This window comes from Armigeres subalbatus, chromosome 3 (assembly GCF_024139115.2).
Source record: "Armigeres subalbatus isolate Guangzhou_Male chromosome 3, GZ_Asu_2, whole genome shotgun sequence".
In the NCBI taxonomy this organism is placed as follows: domain Eukaryota; kingdom Metazoa; phylum Arthropoda; class Insecta; order Diptera; family Culicidae; genus Armigeres; species Armigeres subalbatus.
In genome coordinates, this window is record NC_085141.1 from 83,639,884 (window position 1) to 83,667,231 (window position 27,348).

Here is a 27,348-nt window from a genome sequence, read left to right on the forward strand (position 1 = left end):
AAATAATGTAGAATGCAACCTAATTTAAAAAATAACAAGATAAATGTAATTTCTGCCTTTTGTTGTTATACGCCAAGATTATCGAACTTGACCTAATTCTAGTTAGAAACTAAAGCATACACCTACTGTCAATTTTTTCTTCTAAAGCAAGTCAGAATAACTAAACATGGGCTGGAGTAAAACTAAAATTCTACAAACGTGCATCGTTAGTCCGTATGCATCTTTCAGTGCAAAAAATAAATCAACTCAAAATAATAAACTTGTTTATTGTAATGCGTCAATGCCTATATTTTGGGCAATTTTTGTGCCACTATTAGTGGATTTTCACGTTCGAGGATTTTCTTGCCTTCGAGCTTGAAATCGTACGAACAATTGTGCGCTTCGGCGTACCGATGCTGAGCACAGAAAATCTTCTCACAGTGACATTTCATGATCATGATGACGCCAAGCTTGCGGTTGCATTGGGCACATCGAAGCTTTTTCGATTTGAGCGGCTCGGCAGGATGATGTTGCATGGCGGCCCCAGCAGATGTGGATGGCTGTTGTTGCTGATAATGACCCAATGCGGAAGAAGGGGGTGGTATCCGAACCAGCGGAGGAAGATCATTCAGACTCATCGGATCTTCATTATCCATGAGATGGATGGATGATGAATGGGCATCATTGCCGCCATTTAACAAATCGTCGGCATCGGCGAACCCAGATTGCGTTTTCAACAGTAACTCATCCTGTTGAAGTATATCCGGCAAAAGAAAACCCGAATTGTTCGATTTTGGTAACATTTTGGAGGATGAAGAATTTGAACTACGGGCTCCTCCTCCAATATTAATGTATTCAGCACTGTCGAATATATCACTGGTATCGATTTCGACGAAGTCATCGAAGAAGGAGTCTATGTTAAAAAGACTTTCATCCGAAGGAAAGTAGTAGTTGGCGGCGGCGTTGGAGTTGTTGTTATTACTACTAAATGGCGTTGAGGTGCTATTGAGAGAAGGAGAGTGACCATGTAGTAGTCGATTCCGATGGTTCAAATCGTTCAACGATGGCATCCTGTGACTGTTACTATTTGGACAATTGTGTTGATTACTACTACTACTAGTACTACTGATACTATTATATTGGATTTTACTACTGTTATTGGTACTACTACTAACTCCACTGTGATGACCATTGCCACTCGCACAATTTAACCTAGAGAACCTATATTCGAAATCGGTAAAGCTATCATCTATCAGATTAGATCCGGAACCGTTACTGCTGTTCAGATCCGAATCCACGATACTATCTAAATTGCTAATCCCAGGCAATAATTGCCCAGCACCCTGTTGACACCGGAGTATATCACTGGCATCCCCATTTTTGGATGAGGATGTCTTATAACGGTTCAGATTTTCGTAACTTCTCACATACGCAACATGATCATTGTTTCTATGTTTCAATAGAGGCGATAATTCTGCGTTATCGCCACTTCCAGTCTTTTTCTTGGTGGTAGCATTGACACACTCTAGCTCGGAGGTTGAGCAGGAAAGGCCAGCATCGTTCAAATTTGTATAACCTCTTCGGTACTGTGAAGGGATCGCATCTAGTCGAGATAGTTGTGGTGCCAGATTAGTATTGGTACCACCAAAATTGTTCAACAGTGTTGGACTACTACCGAACGTTTTTCGGAATTCATTCAAGTCGATCGACTTGGACTTGTTGGCCTGGTTTTTATAAATCATGTCGGAAATACTGAACAAGTCATCCTCATCCGACGAAATCGACGAAAACGATAAATCACTGTGTATAAAACCGTTGGAGGTTCTTGGGTTAGAGGCCTGCTCATCTTCTTTCTCCTTGCCATTCACCGAATCATTTGACAGTGCATTCCAGTGATTGATTTCTAAGTTCGATACAGCCGGTAGTTTGAAGACGGAGTTAGTGTTGCTCGATCCCTTGTCCATCAATCCATTATTAATGAACTTCAGCTCGAGTTCATTGATGCCCAAGTCTGAATGGTGATGGTGATGACTACCAACAGCGCCGTAGTGTGGCGCCCAGGTTCCACCGTTAGAAATGCTACTACCTATTCCGCTTCCGATGGCAGCCGCGGTAGTTGCAGCTGCAGTCGGTGCCGGGGGATGCTCGTACAGCTGCAACAATGATCCGGACGAGAGCTTGCTTTTCTCGCTGTTGGTTTTAGTCAACCCGCCCGGTGCTAGCGTTGTTGTATTTTCATCGAGCTCTCCACTGGGGCCGGTATCTTGTAGCTTGGTAATAGAATTAAAATTTTTAGGAGATTCACCACGCAGTGCAACTGTTTCCAACTGAGGATAGGAACTGTGAAACGATTCCACCGGAGAGTCCTCACGAATAAGTAGTTTCGGAAGTTCATACGAACTGTTGTCTGTGAAAATTGAAAAAAAAGGTGTCACTAAGTTACGTCTAGCACATAAGTCGACAGGTGCCATTATACTTCATGTATGAAGTTTAATGTATCGTAATTTAAAATTACATTTGCAACTTATCTCGAAAATAAATGATTATTTGTATGCAATAACTTCATAAATTGTAAGAAAATCGAAAAAGATCACAAAAAACTAAAATAATATCCGGAAATTGAAGCTTACCATCAGACGTCGATTTATAGAGCGTTCGGAACGTTTTGTCCAACGTGTTTGGGTTCGAACTTTTATCGAAAGCGATTTCTGCCGAAGCAAACCCCGCGTCTTTGTTGAAAACACTTTCGGCCAACATATTGGAGCAATCACCTGCCGTCGTCGTAGCTGTTGCCGTTTTGACACGGTTTGTCATCGTAACATCGTAATCTCGTAGAAACTCGTCAATATTTTTCAATGAACTATTTTCCAGTAGCTTTGTCGAGGTGTGTTGATGTGGTTTCTTGGATATCATCTTGTTCAATGCGTCGTGGGAGATGGTTCTTAGTTTGGATGGCGTGTATTTGAGCAGTTCGATGATGTCGTGTAGCGAGGCGGATGAAAGCTGGTGCTGAGATTGGCTGTGGGTACTGCGACAAGCGGCCCCACCGGTGGGATCGGAATCCATGCGGTTGAGGATACCATTTGAGTGAAACGACAGGGATCGTTCGAGCCTGCTCGAATCGTGGTGGGTCGTCATATCGTGGGCGGATACGTTGAAGTGTTTAACACTGATGGTCTTGAATGAACGGTTACGCTGGAGATTTTCACGAATCTGAGAGTGGCGGTCCACCTCCGTTGTCATCTGCCGAGTGATGGGGTTATGGAAATTGATATGTGGTAAGAAAGGTTCCCGGGTAGCCGTAGCAATGGACGCCGTTTGGGAGAGGGGTCGTGGGTGATGTGGAATCGACGAACCGATCGGACCAGCCGAATAGGTAGGTCGAGCGATGGGCGTTTTCTCTTCCTTTATAACATTTTCCGAATCCGCAGCTGGGAGGGTTGAGTTTGCCAATTTTTTCTTCTTCATCATGATTTTGGTTTTGATCTGGTTCAGTTTCTGAAAATTAAAGATATGATTATGTGCCTCGAATTATAGGCAACTCCATAAACAGTGAAAATACCTCAGCTGTAATCTTATCGTCGCGTTCCTTTTGCGTTTCGCGTTCCAGTTCCTCGCCATCGATGTCTTCGCCGCTCTGACCGCCAATTTTTCTAGAAATCGATCCTTTGATGTTGTCTGATGCCTTTTCAGCCCGAACTTTGATTAATCGATGTATATTCTTCTTATTGACCAGCAGCTTCAGTCCAGGTGCCTTAAAATTGGACACATCTTGCCTGCAACGACGTGAGTTCAATGGTTTTTTTGTGAGTTTAAAGGGTTATATGTTTTGGTAAATAAATTCAATTTATCTGGAGGTTAGTCTGAACACAAATAAATAATCATGTACGAAATACAATCTTCAGAAATGCGAGTTGATGAATTCGCCGTAAAAATTGCTTTCATTAAGTATTTGAAGACTTTGATTCCAAAAATGACGTAGTTTGTAAAAAGCATGTGTTACTTTCAAATTTTAACAATTGTTTTGGGTACAATCAAAATTAATTGCCTATATTCCCGGTATAAGCCACCCTGAATACACTTTGTCATAAGACGAGTTTGTACAATCCCATTGAATTACACCACTTAATTGTATCTTGACAAATACGTATTTCGACCTCAACAGTAAGGCCGTCTTCAGTGTCTCTTTGTTCTTAAAAGTTAATCATTTTTGGATAAAAGATAGTCATAATTGTGCATAATATTTATTCCTTTTTGTTTGTAGTCCAATTCAACCACGAAAGAGCGTACTTTAAAGTCATATTGAATACTTTATAGTCAAAAGAGCATACTTCAAAATCTTTTGCGTGTAAACTTTTTTAGCAGTGTAGGGGTAGGCCTGTGCTGCACGAAAAATAACATTTTACAAACTTTAATTCACATTTGAGCAAACATTCTCCGCCCGGAGACGGATGGCTCGCCACCTTCTAATCCAAACTGTCTCCCTCTTCAATCGGTAGCACAGCTATTTTAGTCGTGGCCCGTTTGTAGGTCCCGCTGTTCTTTCGCACGGTCACCACGCGAACGTTGCCATCCTTGGCAGGGTGCGTCGCGACGATTCTTCCTTCATTACCTCTAGCATTCCTTCGCGCCGTAGAGTCGGGTTTTTGAACCATTTTTCACGTCGTTGTAATCCTGTCACATATTCAGCAGACCAACGACACCAAAATGCGTGTTTCCTCAGATGAATCAGTTGGTATCGGGATAATGTTGACTCCATTAGATCACCGTAAAAAGGCTCGGCAATCGCTGTTAACTCACGTCCAACTAGAAAATGACCACGACTTAAAGCTTGCTAGTCCATTGAATCATCACTTTGCGGGACTATTGGACGTGAATTAAGGATCGCTTCAATTTGATTTAACAGGACTTTGTTAAGATGGCTCTTCACAGATTTTACCCCAGCTTCCCAGAGCCCCCCTTGGTGCGGCGCTCGTGGCGGAATAAACTTCCAAGTGATGCCGCGGGGCTGACAAAATTCCGATATTTTGTCCTCCAGCATTTGCGACACCAAATCTTTTTTTTTGTTTTGATTTATTTAATAGGCTTCATCATGGCATACACATTAAGGAGCCGAGATTAATTTCATATTTCGATTATTCAATTTGAAGAAAAACTGAAACAAAAAGATGTGAACCAATGGAAATTGATCGACATTTTTTTAAAGTTTTTTCCTTCGATGGTGAAAAGCTCCTGGCTACCCTTGCTTCGGTGTCGCGCCTTTTTTGCCATTCGTCCTTGTCTTCAGCTTTAATCTGATTGATCCCTTTGTAATGCGTGTAGGGTGGCTGTACCAGTAATAGTGAAACTAAGCGCTATCTAAAATTTAAAACTAAATAAAATATGTTTATCTAGCATAGTCGTACATAATTTTATGAGATTATCATTCATAGAGATATAAACATAGCGTATTTCCCAGTTATTTTATGAGAAATATTGATAAATTTAAAATGGTGTTTGTTCCAGTGATAGTGGCAATGTTCCAATAATAGTGAATGATGTTCCAGTAATAGTGGAATCTAATTTTCAAATATTTGTGAATAGATCAAGTTACTTACTTCGACGTGAAAAGTCTACAACAGTTTCAACTTTTCGCAAGTAAACTGCATTCAACTAAGATAACCAAATAACTTGTTCAATCTAAACTTTTCATTAAATTTATGAAAAGACAGGAACACCGTCTTCGACTTGAGGTCGTACAGAGTGAACACTTACACTCTAAAAAATCATCACGTCAAATTCACGTGAAAAATCACGTAACTCGTCTGTCTTGAACAAACGACGATTGTTACGTGACGTTAGTAATGCTCACCTGAAATTCACGTAACTTTTACTAAAAATCTTGGCGAATATGACTGTATACCCACGTAAACAATTAAGGTGAGATTGTGTTAGTGTAATTGCAGCTTCGGCATTTGCGTAAGACCTGCATTGTAAACAAGAATGACAGATACATAACCTAAACATAATGAGGCTTCGCGGAGATAAGTGATATTTCAGGTGCATCTTGGTGGATATTTTCCGTGCCTGCCGTGCCAGGAAAACCTCCTTGAAAAAAAACGTGCCTTCCGTGCCAGGAAAACCTCCTTGGAAAAAAACAACGGAGGTTGGTTAAAATTTATTAGATTCGTTGAAAAATGATGTGGAAGAAAAGGAAGCTGCATGGAAGTCTAGAGCTACAGTTTTCCGGTCGCATTAGTATAAAATTTGTAGTCTTTGTTCCACTACTTTTTGGTTAATTTTTTTTTTTTTTTTTTTTTTTTCGTGAGTTGACCAGTTGTAGTCTTAATAGACTGGTATCTCGGCTGGGCTCTCCATGTGATACACAATACTAGCAGACGACTCAAGCTATGTTGCTCACTAGGTCACTGCGGCCTGGGTTTGTATTGTGATCATACCGATACATTATTCTTTCTATCTACAGTCTGTCAATTATAAACCGAACAAATAATGGAAGCTCAACATGTACATAGATGTTTTCTGAATAAGTAGTTAACATGTAAATTTAATTATTAGTTACTTGGAGCCGACATTCAATACCGAATAGTAGTCTATGTTGACAACGGGTGGTACTGTTGCCATTTTCAAGTAACAATTTCGAATAAAGATGTAATGATATCATTCTGGTAGGGTAGTTTCAAAATAGATTAATTTAAATACTATTGTAATAAATGGACACATTGAAGAGCTTCCCTTATTTTAACACGGTTGAGTATCGGATGTTTGTCAATACGTCGTCGAGTTAATTGTATCCTATCAGTCACAGTAATGTCATATGTTAAAGTTTCAGTAGTCTAATAGTGATCATTATACAAAATTTCTGTCCAGTTGTTCCGTAATTGCTTTTTTGGTCAAGTTCTATTCCCTTTTCTAATATTCAAACCTTTATTATTTATTAAAATAATGAGGTCTAAAATTCAGTTATTCAGATTCAGGGTATACAATATTCAATATAATAGTGGATGAACGCATCATATGGTCTATCCTCATTTCCGTAAGTGGTCAAGTTATTAGTCTTGTAGCAATAATAGTGGTACTAGTTATTCTCTATCTTGTGAGTGCAATGGTCTCAATTAACTATTCTAAACAGAACTCTGTCTCTTGTCTTTCTGTCCACCGATGGTCATGTATTTATTTTCGTTTTCTATTATTTATTTGATATCTTTAAATTTCAGTCATTTATTTAACTATCGGTCATTTATTTTATTATAAGGTAAAGGTCAGCGAATTTGTCTTAATCAGTGGTGGAAATACTCGCTTCACGAGTAAGAAAAGAGTGTAATTGGGCCTACCAAAAATGCCACACTCGCGCGAACCTACTGCCTGCATTTTTCTGGCGCTTGCTTTGTTCGCGAGTACAGGCAGAGCAAAAACAAAAAGCCTGGCTGCATTTTGTTCGGGAGTAAAAACACGGTCGCGAGTTTTTGTGATTACTTCGAATGCAATGGATAGATTTAACTCGACATAAACACAATAACAATAAACAATTGTGTTCTTGCTCGAACATCAGTGAGAAATAAGTTCCGAGGTTGTTTTATGACTTTTACAAATTAACCGAAATGACTCGCGAAGCTTCACGAACATTTTTCGGGGTTCGTTTTTTTGTTTTCTCTGCGAGTAGTAGGTAGGCAAGAAAAATGCAAAACAAATGTTCGCGAGTCTTTTGCATTGCCTACTTCTTGTTTTGTGAGTAAGGTTCGCAGATTTCCACCACTGGTCTTAATACGAGAAACACTAAGTCATGTCCCCTATATATCCGCTAATTTTTCTAACTAACCTAATAGAACGAAGAGAGAAACAGTTTTTTTGCGTTGATCCATGCAGCTAGAGAGACTAAAATAAAAAGATTATCGAGAAGATATAATAGATACATTACTATCTCCAATGCCAAATTAGTAAATCTACAAATTCTACTTTTCACTACTAAAATTCTACTTCAGCTATACGGGTACAAAATGAATTATTGTTAGCTACTACTACAAGTATAAATAGATGTATGCTATTTGGATAAGCGTTTGTTTCAGGGTCTTGTTAGTATTAGAGTTATGTTAGTTAGACCCCTACTGAGCCCTGCCGGCACCTCCAAATTTACCAATAGGCAGTTGTTGTTAGATCGTGCGACACTAACCATTAGTTAACTTGGAGGCATGGTACCTCAAGTGTTTGGTATAACTGTTGACCTTATTTAAGTAAGATGTGATAAAAGTTTCTCTACGGAGCTTATTTTCAAACCATTACCATTAAAATAACGATATTCTTGTGAAGGAGATATCAAAAATGGAAAAATATCTTAATTTTTTAATTTAGTGTTGAACTTAACCTTTGTTTGAAAAAAGCACTCTATTAAACAACAAAAATAAAAATAAAATAAAAATCTTTTTAAGACACTTGAAATATCAACGTCAAGCCCCTTATCCATGGACAGGGCACTACTTTTTGGTTAATTAACAGCGGCAATATTAGCAATTTTCGAGCAAGAAACTGGTTTTAAAATTTGACGTCATTTCTCAACAAATCTGATAAATTCTATTCAACATCCGCCGATAACTTTTTTTTTTCTTCAAAAGTGTTTCTGCGGTAACTCCAAAGCGCAATGACCAAATGACGGCATTTCAATGTTTCAATGGATCAACAACGCGAAAAAGATTCCCTTTTATGGGCATTCCCTTTTCATTTTTGTATTCATTCCAAAGTCACTATATTGCAATACATTTCAAAACATGTAGTGGTTACCTGCTGTCTTTCGCTAAAATTTCACGTAACCAGTACGTACAAATCACGTCAGGTTCACCTGATCAAACACGTAACTACTTTCAAGCTTCACGTCATTAGTGCTGGAAGATCTAGTCAGAGTCACCGGATAAATCACGTAACTCAAGGAAACTAAAATTTGTTCAGGTTAATTGTCATTCAGGTCACTCTTACGTGAAAAGTATGGTGGATGAGAACCACATTCGTTTTCAGGTAAATATAACGTGAAGATTTTTCAGAGTGTAGCACCTAGCTTGAGACAACGGACAGGACACAACACCCAGTGGACCAGTGGAGAACTTTTCGTATCACGGAAAGTTTTCTCTTTACCGGGGCAGGAAACGAACCCACACTCCATAGCACATGCGACTAGACGATTGGCGTCACTAACCGCACAGCCACGAAGCCCACAAGTTTGAACAAGTTTAACTTTCTTTCAATGCTAGTTATGTGCATCATAGCACATTGAATAAGTAACACGACATTTCAAAGTGAATGTGAAACAATTAGGATTATTTCGTACTTGAAATTTATGGCATAAATATGAAGGCAACATTTAAATCAACAATTCATGTTTGTATAAAATAACAAGATGTAATTTAATAAGAACTGGGAAGAAGGCAGTACGCTACTCATATTTGATGCTCAGAAAGCTTCAGAGCTTGTAGAAGTTCGAGTTTATCTTTCATAACTTCACTTTCATTCGGCAATACCATCGGCCTTCCTTTTATCTTTACTCTGAATGACATTACTATTCGTCAGTACAGATGCGACAGTTGTGGTGCCAGCAGTTTTTGGAACAGAGAACGAATAATTTCGTCTTCTTCAGACAAGCCATGATGAGTTCTTATCCTTGATAGACGTTCGGTACCTATGTCGTCTAATGCTTCCTTAATCGTACCGATCGGAATTAACACGTAATCTTGGGAGATATCGATGTCCACACAGTCGGGTGTAGGCGACTGATCATTTGGTACCGTTATTGTTTGATCCAAGTTTGTGGCATCACATGATAGTTCACCTACAGAAGTGTCATTGACAGGCTGTGCCAAGCATTTTGTGAAGTCAACGTTGTCTGGACCAAAAGGATACAATCCACACACGTAAAAACCGTTGATGATACTGGGTTGTCTAATTCCTGAGTCCATTGTTCTCTGAAGTACAGACGGAAAATGCTGCAACGACAATATGTCTCCCCCATTATCCATTCCCCACTCTATGACAGCTGATTTCCACGCGCTTTTTAATGGCTTGAATATTGCAACGTCCGTTGGTTGAGTTATTCGTGTCGTGTTCGGATAAAGTGCTACTAAAACGATTCCTAGATCCAGACACAAATCTGCTACTTCCTGCGCTGTATGCCACGAGTGTCCGTCGACAAAGTAGATGATCGGGAATTTGACTTTCTTCTTGAGAAGGAAAGGATAGAAAATTTTCCTCACGTACAACATAAAATTTTCGACGTTCATCCAACTATTTGGACTTTTTCCAACTCCCCATTCTCCAGGAAACTGATGAAGGGTTTCTGGACGGATCCTCTGAACCGGCAGAATCACATCCGGCGGAACAACGCTCCCGTCAGCTCCAAAACTGAACATTACAGTTACGTTTGAATGTCCATCGGCATGCTGAACTTCATACACATTTTTGTTTCCCGTTGTAGCCAGCACTGCCTTGGTAGTAGGATGCAAGAAAAATGAAGTCTCGTCCCCATTCTATACTCTCTGAGGATCTTCAAGGGCGTCCGATAATCCTTCGCTTACCAAGTAGTCCCCAACCATTTTAAACCAACCTCTAATGTCCGATTTAGATACCTTTGAGCTTGCGGCTGTTACTTGTTCTGGAGTTCTGACTGTGATGTCATTGTGACGAGCCAGAAACCGGGTGAACCATTTTCTTACTACAAATTACCGAAAAATAAATATTATTTTATACTCTTTCAATCGGGTTTGTACACCTACCTGGTACGTTATCTTTAAAAGGATTAGGTCTACCACTGGAATTGAAAAATCACATTATTTCACTTAATAGAGACTGTTTTACCACAGGAAAACCCTTGCGCTCCATCGCTTTAAGCCATGCTACAATTTCCCGTTCCGTTCCTTCCGGAGAAAGAATCGTTGGAGGCCCTTTAGTCAATTTTTCGCTCCATTTTCCACTCATGCGAAAGCGGATAGTTGACTCAGGTATTCCGTACAGTCTACACGCACCATAAATATTTTTTTCTCCATTTCTGATACTTGCGAGGTACTTTTCAACATCATCTTCACTGTAGAAATGAGGCACTCTGTTCCTGCGGCGAATTTTCTTTTGTTGTTCCATCCTACAATATAATTAATCACTAATACAAATTACAGCTATAACATGAACTTATTTTAATTACTTTCGTGCAAAACTGGATGTAACAGCAGCTGTTGTCTCGCTTCGAAGCCGGAATCACTTGTAGGTGCACTGCGAATTGCAATTTGTTTACATCTGACAGGATGCAAATCTAACCTCAAAGATACAACTTTAACACTGCCACTATTATAGGAACAGAAGTGGTTCCTATAGTGGAGTTTGCGTTTTACGGACCAATTTGCTATTAGTTGTATGTTTTATGCATGATTCTTTCCCTAGATTGATTCTACATATCAAGTTCTTGTAAAAAATATATTTATGTATGATTTTTTGCCTTATGAAATTTCATTGATTCGTTACGATTTTCGTAAGAGTTGGTGAATTTTGCAAGCTTGAAAAAAAATTGGTCCAAATGTGTCGAATACACGGGTTTAAAAAATATTAAAATTCGTCCAATCATAGATATATTCCTAAATATTTATGAGAAATGTTCCGTTATATAACATAGCCGCAAAATCTTTGGAATGAATAATAAATGTTGCACTACCACTATTACTGGTACACTCACTATTACCGGTACACCCACCCTATACCTTTTCATCAGACTTCCAACACCTTATTGGGATTAGTTGAACTTTGGGATCTTGTTTTTGTTCAATCACCGGTTCATCGATGTTCGTCTCCTGTGTATCTTCTAGAACCTGTATATCCAAAACTTCTGTTTCATTTGAACAGTCGTGTCTGGAAGTGGCTCCTTCTAACATACCAGAGTATGTCCCAGACTGCCCAACTTTGTTCATCTTCTGGCTTGGTTGTGTAAGTGTTGGTTATGTTATGTGATGAGTGTTGCCGAGAAATTCGTGGAATTTTAGTGTTATAAGTTGATGCAATGATGCGAGGTGACTGACCTGAAAAAGGAGGTCATGACCCTAGGATGCGGGAAACAAGCCCAAAACCGGTCACTTATCCAACGCAATTCGAAGTGAACGGATGAAAGTTTGAAAGCTAGCGAAAGTTACCGAGTTAGAAGAAGTTGAAGTGAGAGAGAGTGTGGAAGAAGACCAGGCGTAGAGGACGTCAGGTAACTTGAAGTGGCTGCTTCCGGAGACAGAAGCTGATCCCAGCATTCGCTCCTTCTCAGAACCCCGTTGTTTTTATGGTTAAAAACTCCATCGAGAACCACCATCGTACCCAAGTTCCATTGTCGGCCTGATTCGGCATTGTTCCGCCGATAGTCGATCGGCCATCTTATTGGCAGCGTAGTAAGGAGCGAGGGAGATCCCCAAGCCACCCGGCGTTACCACCGGTAGGCTGCAGCGAGCCGAGTCGTCGGCAACAGAAGGAAAAAAGTGTCAATCACCGACGCTACGTAGGCCGTTGAAGGGCGAAGGAAGTGAAGATTCCGTACCGAGGAGGAAGAAAGCCGCCGTCGCCGGCGTGAATGCCCTTGCAACGAAGGTTGAAGACAAGGAAGGACGGAAGGAGAGCTAGGTAGAGGACGAGGAAGGACAGGAGTTGAAAAAGGAAGAAGTGAAGTAGTGGAATGCTGCCAGGAAGAGGGGCCCCAAGGAAGACAGGTTAGCTAGGCTTAAGAAAGTGAAAGAGTGGAGAAAATAAAGTGTGGCATTGTGAAGCGAGAGTTTTCTGCCCGCGAGTAGCTTGAGGTGAGCGTGCCGACCCTGAGACCATTGATTTAGGGAGTCTCAGCATAGCTCAGGCCATACTTACCCAATTATTACAGTTGATTGCGCTGTGTTTTCTTGGAACAAACATTTATCTGGTTACCTTTCTCCGAGCATATGAAACATTTGTCCTTATTTCCCGTATAAAAAAACGTCTTCTCTCCAGTTTAAAACATACAGTGCCGATGGTATTTCCATTTTAACGTCCATGCACACGCCACGTACACCGTTGAACACATCCAACCCGAAGTCAGCAGGAAATTTTTCCCGCACTAAACCGTTGCTATTTCTCGATCAAGTGGCTCCGGTGGAAGCTCACACACTCGTACGTAAAAAAAAAATATTTCGACCATTTTAAAAAAAACAACTAATTTTAAAAAAATAACTTTTTGTCCATCATTTCTCGATTATGACTCATAGTGCAAAAAAGTACATATATTTTCTGCTACTACATATCAAAAAATAAAAATTATGGAACAATTCGTTTTTGAGAAAATCGATTTTTAAGTCTATTTTCAGTGTTCGAACATTTTTTTTCGCGGTGTATTTTTTTCACATAGCACCATTGATTACCTAAAACTTTGCCGAACACATCAAAACGATCGGTCAAGCCGTTTTCAAGCGAAATTTGTATACGGTTTTTAAAAAATATCTTCCTTTTACTTCCACTAATTTGTGTTTTCGTATCTACACAAATACGTATTTCGTCCACTACTTATGGACATCTCCAGTGCGACTTATCGATAAATAACACACTGAAAATGTCCTCAAGTAGTGGACAGAGAATTCTAAAATAAAATCTGCGTAAAAATAAACCTCAGTGTATCAAACATTGCCTAGCAATCTGACAATTTTCTTAGTAAATCTGATCTCAAAAGTTTTCAAAATCACAAACAATTCAAAATTTTGATAGCAAGGTGTATCTATCAGAGCTTAAAATATTCATCTTCATGAAGCAACTTCGGTCCGAATTTTGACAAACATCGCATGAATATTCAAAACATAGAATGACATAGTCAGACGACTACTCCACGAACTCATTCATTCGACTGTCACTGAATGTATTTACTAAGTGCAGAAAAAAACATAATTCTCGGGTACTTATTCAAAAGGACGTATGTGATTTTGTAAACAAATATTCAAACGTCGATTTGTCCGGTCTGATAGCCCTCCCACGCAAACCATCACCATAGACAGATAGGGGGAGGCTTCGGCTACCTGTTGGTGGTGTTGGTTTGCGTGGGAGTGCCATCAGATTGGACAAATCGACGTTTGAATCTTTGAAAACAAATTATTATACAGTTTCTGTAAGGTTCTTATGCAGAACTGTATTAAAATCTGCCATCTGGTTGGGTGTAATATTCAACTGAATATTGACTGTCCAGAGCCGACTATGAATGGTTCGGATGTGAACTGACAAATGAAGAAAAATGGACTTCACTAAAAATTTTCGATTATTTTACACTCTGGTATCTATTAAGTTCTAATTAAGGTCAGCTATAGGGGCCCTCCTTAGCCGTGCGGTAAGACGCGCGGCTACAAAGCAAGACCATGCTGAGGGTGGCTGGGTTCGATTCCCGGTGCCGGTCTAGGCAATTTTCGAATTGAAAATTGTCTCGACTTCTCTGGGCATAAAAGTATCATCGTGTTAGCCTCATGATATACGAATGCAAAAATGGTAACCTGGCTTAGAAACCTTGTAGTCAATAACTGTGGAAGTGCTTAATGAACACTAAGCTGCGAGGCGGCTCTGTCCCAGTGTGGGGATGTAATGCCAATAAGAAGAAGAAGATAGGATTCACTTTTCGATAAGTAAAACTTCATCACGCCTATTGCCTATCTATAAGTAAAAGTTATCGAGAATGAAGCCGTCATAAAATTGTTCATATGCCACCATTATAATGTGTGGTATTTTTATTATGACTCTTCGAAGTGAGACAGACACAACAAAATAAAACTAGCGCCACGTTCCTAGTTTTGAAAAACGTCTACTCAGCGAATTCAGCAGTCGATTCCATACGAATGTATTGAATACATTGTTTATCAATTAATGCCTAGCTAGCTAAAGGTAAGCGTGGCTACGACTCAGCGTCAAAGGGAGCGCATCGCAAAGTATTGCCGAAAAGAAGAGATCCCACATCATTATCACTGATGAAAAAGGCCTCTGCCTGACTGCACTACCACTCAAGGCTCCAAGACACGATGTCCGTTGGATCACATCACGACATTCGATAATAATTCTGTCTTTTTTGAAAAAAATCGCATCATAATGAGACATTTTTTCAACGAACGGGTCCGAACTGTGCTCATAGATCCAAATTGAATTTGATCCAATGTATGCTTTTAAATTTATTCCAATGTATGCCAATATTTGATGAATTTGTGGATGGGGCAATTGGCTATTAATTCTGAAGAAATTACCATATTTATTACTTCTGAAAAATTCTGAATTTGGATCTGCTTTTTTTCATAATGATGTTAGTCGAGATATTCATTTAATTAACTCCTTGCAAAGGTGTAGGGCGTATATAGTTTCAACAGTATCATAATTTTAAAGAGGAATAAAATAACGCCTCAACAGCGAAAAAACTTTTGTTAAAACCTGTCTATTAACAGGTCGCACCAACAACAGTTGAACCGTATTCCAATTTCCGAATGAGAAAAATTCGAAAAAGGTCGTGATAGAGTCTCCCGCTCTTGTTGATGTAGGTATATGAAGATTGGCACGGCGCTTGCTATTAATAGCTGTCGTTCAAAAATTAGATCTCATGTGCGATGCAATGAAACATGAACACAGATAGACGAGTACAAATGGCATCGCTCTGCCGTTCTCAATATCAATAAATCATCCATTGATGGGTGTTCAAATTTGATTCTTCATTGTACTCCATATGTGGCAATCTTGAAAAAAAATGTTCTAAGGCGTATAACTTCGTGGAACGACGGAATAGAATGTAATATTGTGGTAATGTTATGTTCCGAGTTTTATCACAATCCGTATATTAGAGTGGCTCAAATTAGTATGAAAAAAACTAATTTCAATTTTTTTTGATGGGTCGCTCACTTATTCTGTTCTATTTGATGTCTTGATGCTCTGGACGAAATTGCAGCAAAATCGGTCAACGTTTGGATGGTGATAAACATATTGGAAGTTTATATGGATATATGTATGAAGAAACATCGAAGATGGCACCATTTACGATGAAGAACTATGATAGTCATTAATCAGTACTTGCATAATTAAATACAGAATGTTATGCTGAAAATCGCAAGAAGATTAGAGTTTATAAGGCAAAGTTATTAGCATTTCTCTCGAGTTCTCGAGAAAATTTGTCCATAGCATCAGGCCGTCAGCGGAAGAAGAGGGCAGCCAATAAAAAAAATGAAGTGTTTTTTGAGCCACCTTACTGTTTATATAAACACAACGAATGGATGGATTTTGTCATACCATTAGCAGATATGGTCGTTATAGTTTCCGCCGGGTTTATATGAGGTTTCCTCATTAAAAAATCAATTAAAATTTAGATTCGTGTGGAGATATTAATAAACACTTTTAAAAATGATAAAGCTTGTAGTCGGAACAGTTTATGATGTCTTTTGTTTTTTGATTGAAGGTAACGAGGAGTTCGTCAACAGTTAAAAAATATATATCTTCCATCTAAATCCATACTACCTGTAAACGCATATCGGTCCCTTATGAAAATGAAACCCAGCAAAGATGGGACAGATAGGCGATTACTGGCAGTAGTGTTACTGTAACTGACCTTGATAGCACATCGCTCATGTCGAACCAATTCTCGTAGTCGGAAATGGTGACGACGCGCTTGGACGAGATGGGGCCGCCCTTCATCCCCAGCACCAGCTTCAACCGGGATCCATTGACGAGGGGAATATCCTTCATCTCCATTGCATCGTTCAGCTCTTTGTGGTTGTACAGCAGATGCTGTTGGTTAACCGGTATTCCTAAAAAAAGAACGAAAATAGAAATGTTTTATTACTATATGAAGGAAAGATGGTCCATTGCAACAATACAATGGGTTTTTTTATTGCTCCGGTGTAATAGGAAATGGTAGGAGTATTTAATCAAGAATGATAATTTCTTCTTCTTCTTCTTCAATGGCTCTATATTGCAACTGGAAATTGACAAGCTTTTCAACTTAGTATTCTATTAGCATTTCCTCAGTTATTAATGGAAAGATTTTTATACCCGCTATTGCATGAGTATGTATATTGTGTGGCAAGTATTTACAATAAATACACTATGCCCAGGGTGTCGAGAAAGTTTCCAACCCGAAAACATCCTAGACCGGACCGAGAATCGAATTCGCCATCTCCGGATTGGCAATCCTAAGCCTTTGCACACAAAAATACTCACTGTCATTATTATATCATTCATTCGGAAATTGACGGAGCACAACCGAGTTAAAAAATGTTACGCAGTGAGGTGACAAATGGGCTTCATAAAAAACAATCGATTTATTAAAGCTCTGCTTAACCACACCTTACCTCGAGCAAATAAGTTAATGACCATAATAGGATAGCAGAAACAACTCCCTGGAATCGAATGTTCGCAAAAGGTCGATGTTGTTCCCGGTTTTACAGTCCAATCCTGTCGATGAAGATTAATTTTCTGCACATCTTTGCCGTTATCGGTGTCCACGGCCTGGAGTTCAGAACATACGATCTACCTGATCAACCAAGCCCTGAACGATGTATCCGTGCAGCGCTTAACATCCCAGCAGGTCCATTGAGCCGATAGAATTTTACTCATTATGTTTACTAGCTACTACAGACCTTTTCGGTTCTCCAAAACGCCCTTGAGTTCAAAAGGCCCGATCAACCAAGTCCTGAACGATGTATCCGTGCATCGCTAAACATCCCAGCAGGTCCATTGAGCCGATAGAATTTCACTCAATACTTTTACAAGCTACTATAGGCCTTTATGGTTCTTCAAACCGGCCTGGGGTTCAGAACGTGCGATCTACCCGATCAACCAAGTCTTGAACGATGTATCCGTGCATCGCTAAACATTACAGCAGATTCATTAAATCAATACGATTTCTTTCATTGTTTTTACAAGCTACAATATGGCCTCCATGATTCGATGTTCTACGACTCGATATCGACTCGTGGAAGCAAATGATGCCATACTAAAAATATTTTCTCGGTTACTCTGATGGTTCTTTCGAACAATTTTCCAAGGAACTTCTATTCCACATCTCGATGTATGCTTGAGTCAATGGTCCTTTCATTGCCGATTCATAGAGGATCGACTGTATAGACCCTTTTTGTAGCTCGGATCATGTGATCTATCCAATGACCCAACTTATGAATGGTGTATGATATGATATCCCAGTTGGTACATTGGGTTGATATGACTTCAATCATAATTCATACAAGCTACTACAGACCTTTTAGGTTCACCAAAACGTTCTGAGAACCGTAACGATTGAACTACTTGATCATCCAAGTCCGTAAACACAGAAAAATCGCAGGTTAACCTCATTGTCATTATGCAACTTGACACAAGATCATTTTGGAGTACCTTGGATATTGGATCTCATGTTCATGGAAATTAGGATCATATGCTTGGGTAAATACCGATGATGAGGACATTGCAAAAGCCTTGATTAATTCGGAAGATACCGTTAGCTGAACTCAGGAACGTTTAGGAGTACCATGAGCATCTCGTATTCTTGAAAATCTGTCACAGGCATAACTTTCAGGATGGCTGAACTTGTCTGAGTATTCAGAACTATCAAACAATGTGATTAAAAGTTCAAACATGTCAGATTCATTTCCATGCTCTTAGAAGCGAAATCTTCCCAAAGTTTTGTATATATGGGTCTTCAGGGTATAGTCAAACGTGACCCCGATATTTTTCCTGCGAAGCCAACATCCTGGTGTACCGTTTTGCTGAAAAAGTGGGGACTTATCTCTCTTCTGTGATTTTACACTGCAAATCTAGAAGGCTGGACATGTATGACCCATCCGTCCAGAAAAGGTTAATAAGTTTTTTAATATCCGTAAATTGGCCCTAAATGGCGATTTGGCGTAATATAGTGCTAATGGTTACTTGGGAAGGCGTAGAGTAACTAAAATGTGCTCGACACACGCCTACATATTTCCCTACAAAACGATGTGTTATCGCTAAATGATTGATTTATTTGCGTGATGAGCCACAATTTTAGTTTATGCCAATATTGCCTCCCGTAGCCCAAGCATTTCCAAACTATTCTAAAAAGCTTTTAACTTCACGCAGAAATAACACACTCACCCAATTATTTATAATGTATCATATGTATCCATGTATCATAATGTATCAATGTATGATGCATGAGCTGCGGAAGGTAGAAAATTTAGCGGGATAAAATAAAATGAGCGGAAAACGCAGCACTCTCGAATCTTTGACCCGCCGTCGTTCCCGGATACGAGTGAAAATGCAAATTTAGCAGCGCCAATCGATTTCCAAACATAACAATATTAGCCTATTGAAAGACTTTGACTTTGGGAAGATAGCCACTGATGCCTGGGTGGAAAAAATAGCAATGAAACAACTTTTGCAGTTCAAAAATAGGACACCAGTTCTCATGAACAGGGTGAAATTTGCGGAATTCAAACCACGCGCCATCGAACGACCTTGACGGCTCACAGCCACAACAAGGCGCATGGAGGTGTTTATCAGAAAACAGAAACTGTGAGTTGCGACAGTGATAACGAGTCTACCACCTGCTATACCGTCTGTATTCGCTTATTTGTCTCATTTTTGCTAGATTTCCTAATCAAGTGGGACAAGTATGCGATTATGGATGTATACTAGCTGTGGATGTATTTCCAAGCAGCAGTTAGAATGATGTCAATAAAAATTGAAATTGTGAATATGAAAAAGGAACAATAATTATTGAACATTGGACTATCTCCGAAGCGAGCTTTGGGATCACCAAGAAATACTTACGTTGCAATTAATATTTCGTGCTTGACTTGAAAATTCCTTTGATACCAACTTTTTTTTTCGTATAAAATTAAATCTAGAAGAATAATCCAATGAGAAAACAAAACACGAAAGAAAATTTAAGAAAATTGATTTCATCCAAAATCCTATAATTTATAATCAGTTCAATTGTCGTTCTGTTTACGGAAAAGATCAAAACTACTGCCAACACCGTCACTCAAATATTGGTAATCAACGTGACCTTCTAACCCATTGGGGAAATACTAACAACAGACCAGTAGCCACATAATTAGGTTGACCTTCACAATTTTGACCTCCGACAAATGACGGAGTTCGAAAACTCCACAAAATGCCGGACACAAGACGAAACCGTATAAGCAAAAAAAAAAACAAATCAGGCGCCTACCGACAATGATTTTTCACTTTGACTTCCATTAAGTATACACCTTCGACATCGTTGCCATACCGTTGAGCTGTCTTTCTTCATTGGTACACTGACCGGAGGTACTCTTTGTTGTCGCCATTATTTAGCAAACGACTCTCGCGTTGGTTTGCTAATATGCATATTTTTGTCTGGCATCATTCACGTCCGTCTCGGTTGTAGGAGATCAAAACAATATGCGTCTCGGTTTGGCCTATATCGTGATGCGATTCGTGATATTTGACACCGGTTCAACGCAATAGATTGTGGAGCTCGTTCTAAATAAAACATTACATTCTATGAAATAAGCAAAACCAACATACCTGTATAATATTTAATTTTTCTTGTAAATTCATTGTTTCTAGTAAATTAGTACAGGAAATCATACTCCATATTTCAACGCCACCACCTACGTCAAAAGTAATAACTTTTAGGTCAACGCATAGTCTTTTTATACTACGATCTTTATCATATGATATAAAGGAACTTGACGTCAAAATACACACATCTCATTTAGATTATTGGTGACGTTTTAAATCAAGATACATTTTATCAAGTTATTAATAACATTTTTCAAATACAGTTTCGCTGTGATTACTATTAATATTCTCTAATGATGATTTTGAGTTTGCTTAGTTAGCATTATCATTATCATTAAGCAATGCGCACAAAGTCGTAGGTGATACAAGCCAAGACTATTGTATGAGAGTAGCATCACTTTCATCCGTTACCAATATCTGGATTTGGGACTAATCATTATCTCGAAGATGGAAGCAATGCACCCTCCAATAGTCGAGTTCTGTCCTGGCCACGTCCTTGTGAATGCTGAGAAAGGGGAAGGATGGTTACTTGGACACCTACTTAAGAAAGATGCAGAGAACTCTACGACCTCTCATAGGTGCCACGAGAGATTTTGGTATTGTGTGGAAGGTTATAATCCTACTGTCGTTTTGGTAGAAAGTGAAACAGAGAAAGAACGAAAGAAACACAGAAAAGAAATATAAAGAAGGAAAGGGACGAGTCTGGAATTGAACCCACGACCTCCTGCTTATAAAGCAGAAGCGGTAGCCATTCCGAGTTGCTATGGTAATAAAATATTAAATCAAGCATAATTTTTCATAACGACGTATGTAACAAAAGTAAACAAAACGGGTTTTTTAATACAACGTGACAATCACACGCGGCTTTATATAATACGCATCGATTTTACTGATTTCAGATCTTAAAATTCTTTAATTCAATCTTTTTGCGAATCGACGTATGTAAAATTTTCTATTTTTGAAGTCTCACTGTTACATACGTCGCTTTAACATATGGGAAATAAGAGCGACCTATGTAACAAAAAAAGCAAAACAAAACAAAACTGCAGTTGCGTCAATCGTGCACTATGGAAAACCGACCAATGTACAGCGACGTACGTGTAGCATACCGGTGTATGTATAATTTTATCGTTTTTCACAGTGAATTTGAATGAACTGAGCTTTGCTGTGAAGCACGCTTATTACGTGTCATGTAATGATGCATGCCAGCGGAAAAAAGTATTGAAAAAAGATTTAGTTTTAAAACAGTTTTAGAAAAAGTTTTGCCAACTTTCTGCAAAGGATTTCTCGAATCCTCAAAATTGTTACATACGTCGTTATGAAAAATTATGCTTGAAATAACCAAATTTTGGTTGGAATGGGGCTCTCAGAAGCCAAAATCCGTGTTTGCGGCGTAGATTATCAGGACATTGATCATATCGTGTGGGCGTACGAGAAGCATCGTGGCCCCAGATCTGCGTTAACTGAACATCTCCGGTCCTAGGAAAACAACCAAAGCCTATTAGTTGAAGTGTTGGCGGGCCTTGATCTCGAGTACATGTCTCTTGTCCACCAATTTGTGAAAGTTGCTGATATAAGACTGATGTAATCTTAGTCTGCCCACCAAGACGGTCTAAGACAAGACGTCTGTCGTACCCCATAACGAATGTCTTCCTCTTGTTGTCCATTTCAATGTCTGCCGTTAATCCCTTTCGTATGTCTTCCTCTCATTGTTGTCTCACAAGAAAATGTTTGTCCTGTTGTGTGAAACATCGCCAAAAATGTCAGCTATGTGAACATCAGAATCGTAATTACTTAAGCACCCTAAATTCCCTCTCTTTTCTTACTGTATTATTGTATTTTCTAACCTCGACCAAACCGCGAGTTTTTCGGATCACCAAAACTAAAACTAACACTATGTATAAGAATCAGCAAATAATTTACATTTATTTAATGTATTATTAAACTTGATCTCGACTCGGCTCCGGCTTCATGGCAATTGAGCCTCTTAAATAAACGAAAGATTAAAAAAATCTGGTTGGTCTTTCTGGTTGAACATATTTTTTTCAAGACTAATAAAAGTTTTTATCAGGTTTAGGTTTATTGTGAAACATAGTGAATCAACAAAGTACTTTTTGAAGAACAGAGCTGCGATTGAATATGTTGTTTGCGGATAGGGAATCGAATACTTCTATAGTTGTGTTCCTTTAACTGCTGTCGGTAATTCAAGTCTTGGAATAGACGTCCACAGGAGCCATCTTAGCTTTGCCGGTAACAAGTTAACAGAGGATAGTCCACTTCGTTCTTCTATATTCTTGAATAGCAAACAGCTACCAATCCGTTTTTTCTAGCATCCACAAAGGTTCTTTTATTGGGTTCTCAGACCAGAAGCAACTCGGTATTTGGAGATGTTCCACCAAAGCCAGGACGCTAAGCCATCTTTACCATTTTTCGAACACGTCTTCGTCGACTTCATCGTCCCAAATGATTTGAAAGGAAAGAAAGTGGGCAATAACTCTAAGCGGATCAAATTTAGTTATCAGCATGCGTAGCACTTCTTGCTTTGTAGGACGACGGACGGCTACCTCTGAGTAGAGCGCTATCATAGCAGTCCTAACCGATCCCAAAAGGCATCAGTTCACAGTTGTCGTATTTCACCACAAGAACCTAAGTCTGTTTACAGGTTCAGTCTTTTATCCTCTTTCGCATTCTGATCTTGCCGTGTAGCTACAAACTTCTAAGACTGACTGATCCAGTTTCGAATCGCACAGCCACCTTGTGCGTGCACTGCACATGCCGTCTTTAACTTTTGGATAGCTTCTTCCTCTGAGTCGACACTGGTCACTGGTCAGCATACCGTTGACGTGGTGTGACTGTGACTTGATGATTGCGTCTCACGCCGCTGGAAACTCTTCCCTTTATCGCTCCGCGTCAATAACGTTCTTGCCGTACTGGGCTCTGCTCGACGTACAACATTAGCATGAGCACAAGCATGATTGACCGCTCACGCCCTATTTTTTTAATTATCGACCGCACTAAGCAGAACAAAATTTCGATGACCGGCCGATCGTTCTGCTGACCGAAGAAAACATGACCAGACTCGACACAATTTTTTTCTCAGGGCTCTGCTCAGCGAACAACACGCACCGGAAGTCATTACAGTCATGACGAAATTTACAGATTTTTCCCGAAACTCTTTTGAATTGTCCAGCAACTTGTAGTCGAATGGGAGTTCTTGTCACACCGCTCAGTGCCACCCGTCCACCAAAGGCATAGTGAGCGTGGTGTATACCAATCAGCTATTATAGCTCGCCGCGATGCCGCGTTGACCATATCTAAATATATTTCCTATCTTCAAAAATTGTGACAGAAGGGAAATCGGAAAATACAGAGGGAGAAATAGTTTATCAGCTGCGTCCAAGCTATTCGAAATAATCGTTAGTGAGATCATTCTTAGTAAATCGAAGAATTACGTCTCAACAGATCAGCACGGTTTTATACCAGGAAGGTCGGTCACTACGAACCTGCTAGTTTTTACTAACACCTGCGTGGTTGTAATGGAAAGCAAGGCTCAAATAGATGTTATCTACACCGACTTGAAAGCAGCCTTTGATAAAATCGACCACAGCATGCTGCTGCTGGCCAAACTTTTTCGTCTCGGTAGCTCCACATTATGGTTGAGTCTTACCCAACTGGAAGGAAAGTCCGATTGAAAATTGATTCCTGTGTTTCATCGTCCTTCTGCAGTGTTTCTAATGTACTCCAGGGAAGCAACTTGGAACCATTGCTGTTCAAGTTATTCTTCAACGATGTCGCTGCAAAACATGGACTGGATTGCAAAATCATCTATGCTGACGATCTGAAAATTTATTTGGTGATTCGATCGGCTAACGATTGTCGCCAATTACAAAGTTTGCTGGATATCTTCGTTACCTGGTGTCATCGGAACCGACTTATTACCAGTGGTCCGAAATGTTTCGAAATGGTGACGTGGTGACGTTCCATCGATTGAAGGAGCCAATATTGTTTGATTACCGGATAGACGGAACGATACTTGAAAAAGTTGAGATGGTTTCCGATCTTGGATTCATGTTGGATCCAAAGCTGACAAAGCTGACCCTCATTATACTACGATAATTTCCAAAGCAAATCATCAGCTGCTAAAATTGCCAAAGATTTTACCGATCCATATTGCTTCAAGTCTATGTATTGGGCGCTTGTACGACCTATCCTTGAGACCGCTTCTATTGTGTGGACGACAAATGATGTATCGTGGTCCCTAAGGATTGAACGGAGGTTCATTCGGATGGCATTACGCAGTTTGCCTTGGCGTGATCCAAAGGAATCTTCCAGCATACCCTGATCGCTGTAAACTGATTCTCCTCAGTTGCTTGCGCTTCTGGACTTCCGCGCAATTCAACGTTCTCTCCGGCAACGATCATACCTACAAGACCGATTCCATCGAACAGCATTCGGCTACAATGAGCCGCTATCGGCGATGATCCGGACATTCACGGTAGTTGAAGATCTCTACGATTTCAGTCAAACAAAAATAAAAAATCCCAGAAAAATTGCTTACGTAATATGTGTACGACCCCTAATAGAGGTATAGCCCCTGATTGGAGCATCACTCTTTAGTATTTCGCCATCGATCAGTGCACAAAGTCACGTAGGTCTCTCGTGATGGACATAGGAGCTATTTACAAATTACGTAGCGCGAAATTGGTCAATTTTAGACCTTCTTCTCTCCCCTCGTGACACGCCGACTAAAAGATCCAACTGCGTTCGTTGAATAACTTGGAACATGGGCGACGGATGTTCCGGAAGGTGGCAGCGTAGATCACCGAGGGATGGCCATCAAGAATGGATTTCTGATGCAACCTGGCGGAAGATTGAGGAATGTAGAAAACCAAAGGTCGTGATAGAGCTGACAAGAAACAGGGCACTCGAACAATCTCGATCCAACACGGATCGCATTTCAGAAAAGACGCTCACAGCTGACTCCATTCTATCCGCGCGAATGTTGCATACTATCCTGCAATGTCTGGGACACATCGAGTTTTTCGGTCGACTGAATGCAAGGCATTTTAGTGAGGGTCTCGAAAATGGGAATCTGACTGTATGTGACCTGATGTAAAGGTAACTAACAGGTACACGTATAATTAATAAATTACAATTAAAAATTAGCGAGATCCACATCATTATTGGGCATTGTTCTGGAAGTTCTGTGCTAAGTTATTCTAGCTCGGGTACAGGAGAAGATAAACACTTTTCAATCGTCCAAATGTTTTATCTGTTCTTGCTAATGAAGTCGATTTAATTTGTTTTGCCTTTCTCTTACAACTATGAGACTAAATCGTTCATGCTAGCCAGGTACTATCGATGTTCGATAAGGAACACATCGAGGACTATTCTATGTGATAGTTTCAACATCCTTTTTAATGCCTGATTAACAAATTGTATTTATAAAATAATTAAAACGCAAAAATGCTTGATCAATTGAAATGTAGGGACCTACCTTCATATTTCTGAATCTTGGACTTTATGTAGCCGACTGTGTCCCGGTCGCTGACGGTCACCTCGAACTCCGACCCGGTTAGGGTTTCGACAATAATATCGTACGATGGATTCCACATTTTCCACATTTACGTACGAATTACTCTTCTCGACACCAGCTGACCAGTTACCACGACCACAGCTTCTCAATGCTTAGCTTTTTTTGCTGACAATATTCACACAATTACACTAACCGTCCACTCTGTATAGCCGTCGATTGCCGGTGAAATCGTACAGAAACTAGATGATGAAATATTTATGTCCTCTGACGATTGACTCGAATTCCTAATACGTACGGCCCTGAACAGAAACGCCGATGATTGAATATATTTTTGTTTCGTTCACTTTGTTTTGATTTGCTTCTTTTGATTAGCGGTGCGGTATTTCACCGTTTGGACCGCAAGATAAACGCTCACAGGCTTCAATGAAAACACACACTCTTCTGCAGCAAGCACAATACGATTTTACGAGCGAGAGTAGGTAAAAAAGAAAAGTGACACGAGTGAAATTTTTTCTCCTTCTGGTTACGGGCGCTCAACAGCTGCTGAAACTTTTGAAGGACAACTGGGATTCACTGCATATTATTTTTTCTATTTTTCAACTTTTCCAAACAAAAGCAGCATACTGGTCAAAAATCTTTCATTATTTTCCATAAAACAAATTCACTGAAACAGAGTTTAGTTTTATATGTGCATAATGTTAATATTGCCGTTTCTATGAAGGCCGCGATTTACCCATGGCAACAACTCCTCCCCGATGAGTCATGCTACTTTTTGCACAAATTCACCATAATCCAAGAGCCTTTTACTTTCTTGAAAAACACACTTCCTCAAATCTAGCGGCCACCGACCAATTTGAAAATAATACGGCGCGACACCTTGATACCGTAGGACTACCTCAATCGGGCCACCAGCAAAATGCGTTTCAATTTTCGTAGTCGACCATCTTTCTTTTGGCTGATGCGCCTCGACTGCTGCTGATGGGGCAAAATCCGGAACCTAGATTTTCATCACTACTCGTCGCCGCCAAATGGCGACGGAACCGGGCTGAGCGGCGACAATTCCATACGCGTTAATTGTTGTACGAACCGAAAACACTTTTTCTCGGCAGCTAAAATTTTCCTAGACTGCTTTCAAAAATAGAGAAAAATACACTCCGATGGAGACCAAATCAACGACGACGATGATGACTCGCGCGGTTGCAATTCGACTCCGCTGATGAGATCAAGAAGGATGGTGCACGATGTCGACCGACGAAGTGATTTTTGATCTCTTTCGCTCCTGAGCAAATTAATGGCATTTTCTTTCTCACTTGCATTCATTGGATGTC

The 27,348-nt window shown here is 39.8% G+C and overlaps 2 protein-coding genes across 5 annotated transcripts; both read right to left on the reverse strand.

Moving 5' to 3' along the window:
• On the reverse strand, positions 1-27,254 carry LOC134224201 (uncharacterized). Of its 4 annotated transcripts, none has more exons than XM_062703492.1 (6): positions 26,916-27,254; positions 25,982-26,319; positions 16,556-16,754; positions 3,542-3,755; positions 2,610-3,477; positions 1-2,386 (listed from the first exon to the last, which is right to left on the reverse strand). In XM_062703492.1, the coding sequence occupies exons 2-6, from the start codon at positions 26,106-26,108 to the stop codon at positions 285-287; spliced, it is 3,510 nt and encodes a 1,169-aa protein (XP_062559476.1). In that variant the 5' UTR covers positions 26,109-26,319; positions 26,916-27,254; the 3' UTR covers positions 1-284. The 4 variants fall into 4 exon arrangements, with proteins under 4 accessions (XP_062559476.1, XP_062559475.1, XP_062559474.1 ...); XM_062703491.1 differs by having other exon boundaries at positions 25,982-26,461; XM_062703490.1 differs by having other exon boundaries at positions 25,982-26,684.
• On the reverse strand, positions 9,528-13,357 carry LOC134227871 (uncharacterized). The gene is given in 3 exon segments (XM_062709563.1): positions 9,528-10,665; positions 10,727-11,062; positions 13,320-13,357. Coding segments are annotated over 3 exon segments (1,512 nt in total).
• Positions 27,255-27,348: the final 94 nt, after the last annotated feature.

Bases quoted from the DNA above. Each gene is read 5' to 3' on its own strand.
- LOC134224201 (XM_062703492.1), bottom strand. From the start codon at position 26,108: ATGTGGAAAATGTGGAATCCATCGTACGATATTATTGTCGAAACCCTA. The intron at 16,755-25,981 runs GTAGGTCCCTAC...TTCTTTTTTTAG, and splicing joins CAAGATTCAGAAATATGAAG to GAATACCGGTTAACCAACAG. The intron at 2,387-2,609 runs GTAAGCTTCAAT...CAATTTTCACAG, and splicing joins CTATAAATCGACGTCTGATG to ACAACAGTTCGTATGAACTT.